This window comes from Agelaius phoeniceus, chromosome 1 (genome assembly GCF_051311805.1).
Source record: "Agelaius phoeniceus isolate bAgePho1 chromosome 1, bAgePho1.hap1, whole genome shotgun sequence".
In the NCBI taxonomy this organism is placed as follows: domain Eukaryota; kingdom Metazoa; phylum Chordata; class Aves; order Passeriformes; family Icteridae; genus Agelaius; species Agelaius phoeniceus.
In genome coordinates, this window is record NC_135265.1 from 139,331,787 (window position 1) to 139,345,723 (window position 13,937).

Here is a 13,937-nt window from a genome sequence, read left to right on the forward strand (position 1 = left end):
TCAGAATTCTTGTTACCAATCACACTTTTAAATAAAGCTGGCTAAAAAGAAATAACCTGTTGTGAAACCAGGAGAGTTTGCAGAATGTTCTGTCAGCTTCCAAGGTTTTTTTTTTTTTTTCAGAATTTGCTGTTTAGAAACCATCATTAAATGCACAAAACCTGAAGTTCAAAAAGTTAAAGTTGTTATTCTGAAAAGGCTTTGGTGTTTCACACACCTCATCCATCACTCTGGGGTTAATTATAATGAAAATCAGTGGTGCCTATTAAGCACAATTGAACCTGACCTCATTATGGGCAGTGTGGTTTTATACTGTCATTGTTGCCAGTCTAGAGACAAAACTCCTGTGTTGATTTGTCCTAACTCCACAGCTCATGTGACTCACCTCTGACCTGTTTTTTTTCCCTTTTTCTTGCCTGTTTCAGAGACGTAGAGGCTCGGGTGTTTTCTGTGCCAATTGCCTGACCACAAAGACCTCTCTCTGGCGGAAGAATGCAAATGGTGGATATGTATGCAACGCGTGTGGCCTCTACCAGAAGCTCCACTCGGTAGGAAGAACTTACTGGGTTGTTCAGTAGGAAAAAGAGCTGCACAGCTAAGCTGGGCAGCTGTGGTCTTGCCTGGTTGTGTGATTAGTACCACTCCCTGGCCTGCAGTTAATTTCCTAACAGGGTTTTGCAGAATGGTCACTTTGGGATCAGTTGTAATTCATTATGAAACAGCCTGGGATGCTGTGAGTAGATGTGTTTGAGATCACCAGTGATGCATTTAATTATTTTGATACAAAATAAGGAGAAAATTATTTCTTTTCTGGGAATTGCTTTTCAAGGCATATTGTGATGAAAGCTCTCTAAATTCTACAGTCCTAGAAAAACCAAAATTATTGAAATTAGACATCACATCTATATTAAAATATCTCTTGAAACAGTTTTTGTATACTTTGACATCTCTTACCTCCTTTATTCTAGATAGTAAATTTCTCAGAGATATGGGGAGGTGGGATTTTGTGTTCTTTTTTCTACTACAGTTCTTAAAGTCTGCTGGAAGATAAATGTCTGGGCAAGGAAGCTATTCACTTGAAGGCACTCATCACTTGGTGAGGGGAAGATTCACCATCCCTCAGGATCAGTCAGGGAATAAATAATAATCATGGTCTATCTATATTGCTTTTCATCTTATTGACACTTGACTTGATCCTGAAAGATGTTGAATACTCTGGTCCAGGTCCAGGAAAGCCATGCTGAAGTGTTTCCTTGGATCAGTGCCAAAATGCCTGGAATCTTTTAGGTTAAGACCCACTGGTTAAATATTATCCTTGCTGTCTTTAATAGGCACACATAGGTGAGTCAGGTGACTAATTAATTAATTTTTACAGCATTCCTATGAAATTAAAAAGTGTTACTATTATTCAGAAATGGAAACTGAGGTAGTCTTTGGGAGTTTGCCAGGGCAATGTATCAGATAAGGCTTAGAGCCTAACTCAGAAATAAACTCAGTGGTGACTGAGTGTTCATTTTTTAAAATGTTTTGCAGAAATTATATTTGAAAGGTACACTTCTCAATGGTCTTGTCTACTGCCCATACAATAATCCTGTTTACACAACATCCTGCCAAACCAGCCCACTAACTAGAACAACGTAAAAATTACAATTTTCAAAAGCAGCATGACCATCACCAGTCTGAAGGGTTGGCTCTGTTTGCCATATGTGTCATTCTGGGGCCACTCATTGTTTTTAAGGCCCAGAATAGCCCAGTCAGGCCAGTAATATCTAAGAAGATGAACTAATGCATGGTCTTGACCAGCATCTTGGCTGGGTCTTGTTCCAGGTATCATCTTCCTGGACACCTCTCAAAGTTGTAGATAGAATATCTAATTTAAGGAAATTGATCAGTGGTGAACATCCACAAAGATTTTAAGAAGGACAGTTGGGCTTTTTTATTTGTCATTTCAGTCTGGTTATTTGTTGAAATTCCATTTGCAGACTCTATTTTCCCTTTTTTAAGTATACTTTTCTCAGCTGTATCCTACCATGATTTTCAACATTTCTTTTTAAATAGATAAAAGCTACAAGAATCAGTTTCGAATTCAAGCACAACTTGGATCATCCTCATGAACTAGTAGGAATGAACTAGTGCACTTCCAGTATCATTTATTGGAAACACAGTGTCAAAGTTTGTTTTATGCATCTCAAAAGCAAGAAGCTGACACTATCTCTAAGTTCCACTGTTTAAGCATGGCAATAAGCTGCCATTCAGTGGACATTTGACATTAATATCTTCAGTTGAACTTTGACCTAACAAATGAAAAGAATTTAATTAAGCCTTACTCTGCTGTGGTATGATAGCAACTCCTTTATAAGTAGGAGTCTGAAATAATCCAACAAATCTCTCCTTTGAGACAACTTTTGAGACAGTCCCGTGGAAAGGGATGCTCTTTAGATGGAAAGATGAAAGTTTCTTTTATCTGCCTGCCTGTCTGTTCAGGAAAAATTGCAGTATGTGTCATGTATTGGACATATGGTTTTGAATTAAGGGGTCCAGGATGATGCAGTTAATAGGGAAATGTCCAAAACTGTAAAAAATCAAGTGAATAGAATTTACTTCTGTAAGACTAAATTGTACTACACTGGTGAGTAAAACTCACCTGTATTAATTTGCACATTTCTTAGCTCCCTTTTGATTGGATAATTACTACCTAGGACTACCATCCCCATTAATACAAGCCTAAGGTCCTCTTTTCACTTTCATTTAACGAGAAGAAAAATCTCTGATCTATCAGATACTACTAGGTGATAGTGACTGACAGATGTTAACATGGTAGTGATTTCTGCTGCAAGTTGCATTTCTATTTCTATTTTACCCTTGAATAACTTTTCAGTGTGTTTTCAAAGATGTTCCATCTATCTAAGGGGTAATTGACATTAAACTTGCCACATTTTTCACATTTCTCTCCTTTAACGCAATCAAATATGTTTTAAAAGTGTAATTATAATCCAAGAGTCTATTATTAAAATAGTTTTAGTGAAAAAATGCGTCTTACTGCAAACATATACAGAATAGTCACATTTGCTGTCTCCCCAGAGACATGAAATTGACCATTATTATTGTGGTGCTGTCCTTCATTTTTAAACAGCTCGAATTTGGTCATGGAACACTACATTTTGTTCCATGGTGATTCCTTGACAACATCCTTAGACTAATTTAGTAAAGAATTGCAGCATATTCTAGGATTAGTCTAGAGGAGGCTCCACTTTCACATGGAATTTGAGAAATCTAATCACAATAATTTATTGAAGCATTTGTTGCATTTTTTCATTTTTTTCAGTTACTCATTTTATTGGAGTGGGGAGATTGCCAGATGATACAGAGATGGCAGAAATATTTGTGATCATCTTCAATATATTATGTCTAAAATATAATTAAGGATCTGACATAGACCATTTTAAAAGTAAAGTTCTTGTAATGTTTCCACTATATTCTAAATTTAATGCCCCACTGAAAATCAAGAAGTGACCTTAAAATTTTTTTTTGCCTTGGTTGTAACCAAATACAAGATATTTTTATCTGTACCTTACTACTACAAATAAGGAAAATTAGTAGATTTACACCACTAAAGAGTACATTTTAATCATCTAAGGGGTGGTTTAATCAGATGAGCACAGTCATTGGCAAGCTGAAGAATTTTAAAGTTGAACCTACGATAACTTTGAATAGCTGGAGCTTCAAGTAAGTGTGTGAGGGTCCCTAATCTCAGGTAGGAAGATGTTTCTTTCAACATAATCAGGCTTCCTACCTGTAGCATGAAGAGTAAGGCTAAAAGTATTTCCAAAATATTGGAGAGTTGTCTGGAAGCCATATAAAAATGGTCTGTAGCGTTTAATGTTTAATAAGAGCAACAACATTGTAAGATCTCACACAGTATCTGAGTTACAATTGTCATAAAAACACAAGGAAATTATACAGACCTTATAATAAAAAGTACATGTCTATGCATATTAATTTGCTATTGATTGGTCAAACTATAATCTTTATCTGAATAGAATTTACATAAAAATTATTGTAAGTTTTTTAACACGATTTTGTCTCAACTTTGATCTGTGTGAGGAGGCTGGTTCAGGTGCTGTTTTTCTGCCAAGTTTAAATTTCTCTTAATAAAAATCTAAATCAAAGTGTGTATATACTTCTGATTCAGTATTTTAACAGAAAGTAAAATCTTAAAAAATAGCTGCACTGTCTAAAATGTAGTTAACCATTAGGAGTATGCCAACTGCAGGAAAATAAATAAGTGAAAGGAGAGGAATATGGCATCTGAAGGGAAAGACTAAATCTCTGCAAATAATAGAATGGGTGTTCTTCCAGCTCTGGATGTTTTCATATTAGCTTGAAGTTGTAAATATATTAAAAATTTAGTTACATTCAAGGTACAGATTACTTTGGATATTGACTGTAAGCCAAAATTAAATCTGCTTTTAAAAACAATGTTAAAATTTCCAAATAAACATATGAGTAGAATACTGGAGCAGGGTGGCACTTTTATGGCTTCCAACCAAAATGGGATTATGTGCCTTTTGGAAGAAAAATGTCAGCTCCCAACACACCAAACTGAATGACTTTTAGGTAGTTTTTGTTGCTTTACCATCTGCCCAGTAGAGAAACATAGTGATGGTGCAGCACCATTTTTCACTCAGATACTAATGCTCTTCTCTTGGGGAGCCTTTAAAGGAAACCTAACTGCTGTCCTTCCTTGTACCTTTTTTTTTTTTTTTTTCCCACACAAAGATATTTTCACTTCTTCTCTAAAAAGGCCACTTAACTGTTGTGGGGTAGTAGCAAATGGAAACAGAAGTCCCCACTTGGTTCTTCCCTCTGCCTCTTTGTGATGGTTTTTTCTTTACAGATCCCTTTTGCCCCATGCCTTCTCTCCCTCATGACTTAGTAGCACATCAGTAACACTTAGAAAACAATGCAGTTGGGGTGAAGGAGGGGGAGTTGATACCAAAGAAGAGGCAGACCTCTTGGTGCACAGTTTCCCTGGGCTTTCTTCTCCATCTTTCTTAGCCCCTTTCTGGCCACCATCTTCCCACTCAGCACACAGTGGACCTGCAGCCCTTTTGCTGTGTGACAGCAGTGGTGGTCAGCAAGCCCTGTGAGTGCTTGTGTTTTCTGTCCCTGTCAGAGCAGGGTGAGTATGAAGGTAAGTTCTTGTCACAGTGAGAGCTGTGCAAACCCCTGCCCGAGAGCAGCTCTGGCGGCACGGTGCACAGAGCAGCACCAGTGCACAGGGCCTTGCATCTCCTGCCTCACCCCCAGCTCTCAGCACCCACTTTCAACATGTCTCCCCCAGAATTTTTTAGGAGTAAGAGGTAATAAATGGTTTGAGAGCTTGGATACTTCATGCCTTTTTAAGTAAATAGGTACAGGATGTCTAAGGCAGTTGACTCAGGTTGATAAAATAAGCCATTTTATAGTTTACTTTCAGCATGAGGGGCAATGAACCAGCATTTGAATTGAAATTTGGTCATTCCCGTAACACTGTTGTAATACAGCTCTTCACAAAAGAAAAGATAAATTTGCATGAGCGTGGTCTCACAGATTTGTTTAATGTGTCTTTCTTTTTTCCTTTTGTTCATTCTCTATGTGTTCCATGCAGACTCCCAGGCCTTTAAACATCATTAAACAGAACAATGGTGAACAGATCATTAGGAGACGAACAAGAAAGCGCCTTAACCCGGAGGCACTTCAGGCTGAGCAGCTAAACAAACAGCAGAGGGGTAGCAGTGAGGAGCAAGTCAATGGAAGCCCCTTAGAGAGGAGGTCAGAGGATCATTTACCTGAAGGTCATCAGAGGGAAATTCAGCTTCCCAGCCTCAGTAAATATGAGGCCCCAGGTTCATTGACTAAAAGCCATTCTGCTCAGCAGCCAATATTGGTCAGCCAAACTCTGGATATTCACAAAAGGATGCAACCTTTGCACATTCAGATAAAAAGTCCTCAGGAAAGTACTGGAGACCCAGGAAACAGTTCATCGATATCAGAAGGGAAAGGAAGCTCAGAGAGAGGCAGCCCGATAGAAAAATACATGAGACCTGTGAAACATCCAAACTATTCTCCACCTGGAAGCCCTATTGAAAAATACCAGTACCCACTCTTTGGACTTCCATTTGTACACAATGACTTTCAGAGTGAAGCTGACTGGCTGAGATTCTGGAGTAAATATAAGCTGTCTGTTCCTGGGAATCCACACTACTTGAGTCATGTGCCTGGCCTACCAAATCCTTGCCAAAACTATGTGCCTTATCCCACCTTTAATCTGCCTCCTCATTTTTCAGCTGTCGGATCAGACAATGACATTCCTCTAGATTTGGCGATAAAGCATTCCAGACCTGGGCCAACTGCAAATGGTGCCTCCAAGGAAAAGAGTAAGGCACCTCCAAATGTAAAAAATGAAGGTCCCTTGAATGTAGTAAAAACAGAGAAAGTGGATAGAAGTACCCAAGATGAACTTTCTACCAAGTGTGTGCACTGTGGCATTGTCTTTCTGGATGAAGTGATGTATGCATTGCATATGAGTTGCCATGGTGACAGTGGACCTTTCCAGTGCAGCATATGCCAGCATCTTTGCACGGACAAGTATGACTTCACAACTCACATCCAGAGGGGCCTACACAGGAACAATGCACAAGCTGAAAAGAATGGAAAACCTAAAGAGTAAACCTTAGCACTTAGCACAATTAAACAGAAATAGGTTTCCTTGATGGGAATTCAATAGCTTGTAATGTCTTGTGAAGACCTATAAAGCACTTCATATAGAGAGCATGCCTTATCCAATATTAAATCCCTTGTTATTTTCTTTTTTTTTCTTTTTATTCTTTATTTTTTCCTTTTTTTTCCCTTTTTTTTCTTTTTTTTTTTTTCTTTTTTAAATGAGTGGGTTACCAAGAAAAAAGAACAGTTGGATGGTGGCCAGAAGGGAAGGAAGATAATTCAGTGGGACATGGCCCACCAAAGCTAGCCAGAATGCAGTGAATCATGCCGAATAACCTTGAGAAAATTTTACTGGACAATTAATACCTTTGCTGTTGTGCAAGAGACATAACTGGCAAGTGTGCAAAGATGTGTATATGTATATACTGCTGCAGGGGTGTAGTGAACATATGCACATTGTATATAAGAACTAGACATGTTAAGTATACAGAGTTAAAAGGTCATTTTCTTTTCTTTAATTTGGGCAAATTTCTGCCCTACAACATGCCTTAGGATCACATTGTCCTCAAAGCTTTGGCAGCAATGTCATATATATGTTTCTCAGACTCAGCTGATTTTTAGCTACCATTTTATCACTACATTCTTTCTGGCACACTTTAGTCTAGGAAAACCATTTTGTGTAAGTGAATTCTATAATACAGAAGCCACATTCCAGGTTTAATTTGCATAGAATAAGGTAACCTGCTGTATTTTATTTTAATATATTTTTAATATATTACATTTCTAAACCTTAAAGTCTAAGGTTACTTCTCCACAGGCTTAACATTGCTATACATACCAGTCAATCCCTTCAGTAGACTTATACCAGCTTTTGCTAAGTAGCATTAAATGTCTTCATAGTACTTTTTAATACTTAAAGCTTTTTAAAAACTATCCATGAAGGGAAAGCTCCTCAGCATAACTGCTCAGGGAAATAGGGCTAAATAACTAAATATTAAATAATTGGTTAAAGGTGCTGTTAGACGAGCCTCCATGCTTGCTACAAGGGTGTACAAGAACTGACTTTAATCATTTTCATTATAGTGTCCCAACCAGTAGTTTATTATTTTGCCACAGGGATGTAGAAGATATTACAAGCTACTGGATGCACTGTCAGATTAACTTATTTCATTAAAGAAGTTGGGAGAACAAATAGAAAAAAACCTTATTTTTCTAGTAAATATTAATGTATTACATTTCAAATAATGGTGCCTGACATATTGAATAATTATTTTCTACAGTGTACGTATGCAACAAAGATATTCCATCATGCATTAGAGTCAGTTCTGGCTCTGCCTCGCTGTTTACATTTGCAAATGTAGCAAACAAGGTAATGAAGCAACTATTTCTATTGCAGTAGGTATCTTTTTTTCTGTGTGTGTGCATTAAAGTTGTAAACGATAACATGAAATGAATGAAATTTGTTGATATTAATGGTATGAAAAACAAGAAGGAAATGAAAATATTTTTATGCCTACTTAGGAAAAAAGGGTAGCACTATTCATTCCAAGTACTTTTGTATTCTTAAGCTCTTAACTCACATTGTTATGCTTAAAATGATAAACATATATCCTCTTTTTATTGCTTTGTCTGTGTTTCAGAAGAAACATTTCAGAAATTATTTTGATAAGTGCTGTTTGACGATGCAGCACTGATATTTTATTGCATTCTGTAGTAGCATTGCACTCCATTTTTACAATATTACGCAGTTGCTTTTTTGTTTTGTTTGGGTTTGTTTCTTTTTCGCAGTGCAGGGTCTTAGTTCCTTATGGTTGGATGGCAGGTGTAGCTCAACTGGTTCATGAATGTTGCAGCGAATGAAGTTTAAAATGTCTTTCTGATATTATGTTGTCTTTTATTTCTCCATTCATGCATTTTATTTTTTAAAATGTTCTATAAAAATATCTCTGGACTAAGTCCTCTCTTGAGATTATATGTAAAGGGTCCTATTCTGATCTCACTTACATGCCGCCTTTCTCAGATTTTCATGTAATTGAACTAAAGCATCATAAAAAAAAAAAAAAGTTCTTGTATTTAACTTACCTGAGTCTCACCACTCTCCCTTCTAGTATTTGGTGCACTTACTAAGATACTTAACCAGATAAACAGGGAGGTGGAAAATAAAAGGAGAGGTGATAGGAAATGTCTTATAGGGGTTGGCAAAAGGAAAACCAGGAGGGAACTGGCCTAAACATTCAGCACTTTGATAGTCTTTTGAGAAATAATGTGCCTAAAGCAGCTGGCAGCAAACATCACCAAGCATGAGAGGCACTTACACAGTTGATCACTAAAGGTCTCACTGACCTTGGCAGTATTTAGATGTTGTATTTTCACGGAGGTGAAACATTATTGCACAGTTTCTCTGATTTGTTAGGCACAGACAGGCTATTGTTCAGCATTAGGCTGCATTCCTTCCTGCTCCACCCATTGCTTCTTTACTGGTGAGCAGCATATGGAACATCCCACTCAATCTGCTGTGGTTGAGTTCTGTAACCCTTCAGTAGTGTTCTAGGTTAGCAAAGGATGTTGGGCCACATTTTTCTTCTTCTATTTTTTAGATGAATCTCCAGCTTGATACCAGTGACAAAGTCTGGTTATGTTTTTACTATTGTTCTCCAATAATAAGTTCTGACTTGGTTTTTGTGGATTTATTTTTGTTGGGTATTTTCTGTTTCTTTTTTTTTTTTTCTGTGGGGACTGAAATAGATTGCCCTCGTTTTGTTATGTCAGGGTCCAGTGTGTGTCCTTTTCAGCTTTTCCAAGGAAGATGTTATACTCAGTAAGCAGTGATTTTTATCGCCTTCAAAGGTAGCTGCCTGCCGATTCTCAGTAGTTACTGGTTTGACTTCACTTCAGACCTACCAGTTCCTCTGGCTTCTTCATTGATAGAAGCTGCATCTTCATGGCAAAATATTCTAGAGGGACATGTGCATTGTAAGACTTGAGCACTACCCTGAACTTTAGAACACTTCTTGCTAAACTCAGAAGCAGAGGCAAATTAACAGGAAATACACATATCAGGGTTTGGGGATGAGGAGAAATGAAATCTTATGAGTGCAAAGAACAAGACAGAGCTTTGAATGTTACTATTGCACACCTAGACGATGCAAATAAAATTTGATAAAAAGTTCATTGTTCTTGCCATGACATGTTGAGATGTTGTACAATTTCTGCTTTTTAAGAAATGGGATTTTGCTGTAGCCTGTTCTTTTTGATTGGGATAGGGGGAGCACAGTTTTGTTTCTTAACAAAAGAGAGGTGACTCCATCCATCTTCCAGACCCCCTCACAATGGGTACTAATAAAAAGAAAAAAAATCCTGACACAGGAAAAGAATAATCTTATTTAATAACTTTCAGATGGAAACCAATGTTAGCACACACAAGTAATTACTGCACCCGCTGTGTTTCAATCAACTTACAGCACTAAAAATTGAACTTTCAAACAATCAGTCTTTGTTCTCAATTTGTCAGTGGCTTCAAGGTGGTGAACTTCTCTTACTAAAGGAATAGTAGTGTAAGATCTTAAAACATATCTCAAATTGGACAACCAAATAAGTAGATGTTTCAAAACTAGGGTATTTGTGGTGCCTGTCACTAATCAGATTGTGGAACAGGCACAGTGTTTCCAGTAACTCTCTGTATAGATGGAGCTGTCCTGTGACATCATCTGCAAACCAGATTGTCCTAAGCTGTCACTTCATGGCTGCTGCCCCCTCAGTGCTGCAGGAGATGATGTTCCAGAGCACAGCTTGTGTTCAGGTGCCAAATTTACACTGCTTTCCAAAAGAAGTGCTGCACCTAATTGCCACCGTGCTGATGAAACTCCTCCCTTAATTTTTAATGGACTATGCAGAAAGGGGGAAGGACACTGGATGCAGATATCTTGGTTTTAAAAAGGCACCCTTGTCTATTGTGACAGTTTTAAAGAGAGCAAAAATTGAGACATCTCCAAAGGTTGGGACACACTGTGAGCAATAGATTATTTTTGCAGTTAGAGGGGCAGCAGGACAAGTGACTGATGCTAATTGTATCCAGTGCTGAAACACAGTGATTGCACAATGGGAAAAACTGATTTGGCAACTGTGGATTAGTACTCAGTTCAGGGACAGACTCTCAAGTCCACCCTTGGACTGGACACTGTTGTTTTGTAGTCATAACTACTTGCTTTATGTGCTAAGGATGTTGTCTACCATCTGCTTTTTGCCCAGTATGTCTAAATATATTCTCATTTTTGCTCCTGTATTGATTTTTCTTGGCTGACTTAACATGCTAATTCCTAATACTGGTCAGGAAAAGCCAAGGAGATTAGAAGGTCACCTCTGTGCAGCCAGAAGGGTAGATATATTTCCTTCTGCTTCTGTGGAGACAGTTATGCTTGGCAAGGAGCAGTGAGCAATTTGTCAGCATATCCCAAATGTGATAGATAAGTAAGAAATCCCTTCTAAACTTTTCTCTAAAGTTAAGATGGGCCAAGTGAAATGATTTATTTAATTTTCTCACCTCAGAATAGGATTCCTCACTACCCTCTTCCTCACAGTTTTTATTTCATTTAGCCAACTCTGGAAAGCTGGCAGTTGGGGAGATGCTACTTGTGTAGTAATCACACACACCCCAATTTACTTTAAGAGGATAAAAGACAGTAATTAAATGGTTGGCAGCCAGATAAATACCTGTTTCATTTGATTCTTTGTTACACCTAGTAAAATTCCTTTACTAGGAAAGCAAAATTACACTTAGTAAGGTAAAAACATTGTGACAGCTACCACAGTTTTCCATTCCTATCATTTTGGCCTCTGAGCTCTGTGTAGGAGAACAGGAGAAAAGGAAACATCTCAAAATGCCATTGTAAATTTAGCTTATAGAAAATTCACCAGCAGGAAAAAAAAAAAAAAAAAAGAAAAAAAAATTGCTTCATAAAGAATGACTTCATGTTGCTAAAAACCACCATTAAACTTGTAGCCCTGATTTGACTCTAGAATGCTGGCTCTTAATGTTTTGTCCTTACAACACATGGATGTGTTTTTTGTTCTGTTTTGTTTCAGGTTTTTTTGTTTTGTTTTGTTTTTTGGTTTTCATAGTGCATGTTCATTTCTACTCACAAACATGTTCTTGGTGTATTTCTTATGCAAACAATCTTCAGGCAGCAAAGATGTCTGTTACATCTAAACTTGAATAATAAAGTTTTACCACCAGTTATAAATCAGATTTGTGTTGTTGTTTCTGGGGAGAACGTAATGTCATGGTGTCACTACACCACAGTGGGGTTGGGGAGGAGAACAGTCTGGCCTGGAGCTGCTCTGGGAGCAAGATGGGGCCTGACAGCACCTCTGAGTAATGGCTGGTGGTTATGGCTGAAAGGCAATGGCAGCGTTGCTCAGATGGGAAAGGCATGAAAGGGGAAGAGCTCCTTCAAAAACACATTAGCCCTGTTACAGTCCTTCTGTACTTAGTGCTCTAGATGAGATGCAAATCTCATTCAAATTAATTACAGGATTTGAGTAAAAGTCTCTTATAATGGAGTTTGAACATTTTTCAGTACTCCATCATCCTGGCATGACATTACTTACTGGTTTTATTCTCCTGCCCCAAGGAAGAGAAAATACTGCAACAATTGGGAGAAATTATGAAAGAAAGGTTGATACTGAAATGTGATCAGGTACCCAGGGTCACCAGGTCTGCTCCTCATAGGAAATTCATGATGGTCATGAAATAATTCCTGATACTCAGGACTGTGGTTTCACATCATGCCCACAGCTCTTCCAGGAAATCCTGGTGGCTCTCATCACAGTTACTGACACACTGGTGACTCAAGAACAGAGAATACCACCTACAATGTTGCTGCCACCACTTCCTTCAGCAACCTTGGAGGTTTCCTCAGAGGTCCCAACCAAAGCACTGACCAAATCAACTCAGCCTGGCATTTCTGTTTGGATGAGCTAACAGATCTGGGTGGTATGGCTCCAGCCAGCATTTCCCTTTTGCTGTAATTTCCTTTCTCCATAGGTTTTTTGTCATCTCCATGGTTGAGACCTTGTTCATTCTCATACAGAATATTGTTTTATAGTAATACAAAATGGTAAAATCTGTTTATGATGGTAAAGTAGAAATGTTCAAGGGCTTAAATGTAAAAGCACCATGCCAAGAATAACTTCTGTGACTCATTCTTCCAGTGAATTCGGATGTAAAACCCTATGCATTTTCAGTCTCTTTTTAATTTCCTGACATTAATAAAAATAATAACTGTAGCAAAGAAAAAAAAAAGCTTTCATATGTGAGCAGAACCAGTTTTGGAGACATAACTATGCACTTTGAAAAAGATGCTACATACAAAAGCTGATCATTACTCATTGTCAGACTATATATATATGTATACATATATATATATATATATATTCTTACACTGGTATAGAGTGTCTGTAGCAATGTAAGAATTACATAAAAGTCTATGTACATATACACAGAGAGAAAGTTCGTATATATCCAGAGAGTTAGAATTTAAAAATTACATATCTAAGAACATATTTTGAGAATAATAAGATTTAATCCAAATGTCTGTTATATGTCTGTTGGTTATATATAACCAAAAAACTATCCCTGACCAATGCAGTGTGTCTTTAATCAAAGTATGTCTTTAATTCAAAAGTGTTTAATAGTGCACTTCTATCTCCAGATACTTAAGTGAGCTCATAATTGTAGGAGCTGATGACCTCAAATGTTCCTTTGTGGTTCCACACACTATTTGTATAGTCTACTCACATTGTTATTGCCTTTCTCTTACAACAGCAACTACTCATTTAAGCAGCTCATCTAAGTGCACACCAACATAGTTATCAGGTCTTAATATGCTATTATAAGGTTTAAATTTGTGCCAAGAATCTAGGGACTTTTTGTTCTAGCAGGAATGTCCTTGATTATTTCCTTTTAACTACTGTCATCTCTTGACGTAGGTCAAAACTCTGTTGTCCCAAGTTCAGCCAGCCTGAGAATAGAAAAGATAATGCATCTGCTAGAAGCAGGTTCTGACCCTTATCCAATGAGATTTATAAATGTATGAAGCTTAAATTGAAAAAAAAAAAAAAAAGTAAATATCAGAATAGGTGTTAATGCAGTAGAAAATGGACAGAATGAATAAGCAGGGTGCTCCATTCCATATGGAGGGGAAGTGGGGTTCTTTCAAGAGTATTCTGTTATT

At 37.5% G+C, this 13,937-nt stretch overlaps 1 protein-coding gene across 6 annotated transcripts in view; it reads left to right on the forward strand.

Moving 5' to 3' along the window:
- Positions 1-11,945, forward strand: part of TRPS1 (transcriptional repressor GATA binding 1) — a 212,218-nt gene extending 200,273 nt beyond the window's left edge. For all 6 annotated transcript variants that reach the window (XM_077188469.1, XM_077188499.1, XM_077188505.1 and 3 more), the window contains 2 exons: positions 426-548; positions 5,651-11,945. In XM_077188469.1, the coding sequence (XP_077044584.1) occupies positions 426-548; positions 5,651-6,712 (1,185 nt within the window). In that variant the 3' untranslated portion in view covers positions 6,713-11,945. The remainder of the gene's footprint in view (positions 1-425; positions 549-5,650) is intronic.
- Positions 11,946-13,937: the final 1,992 nt, after the last annotated feature.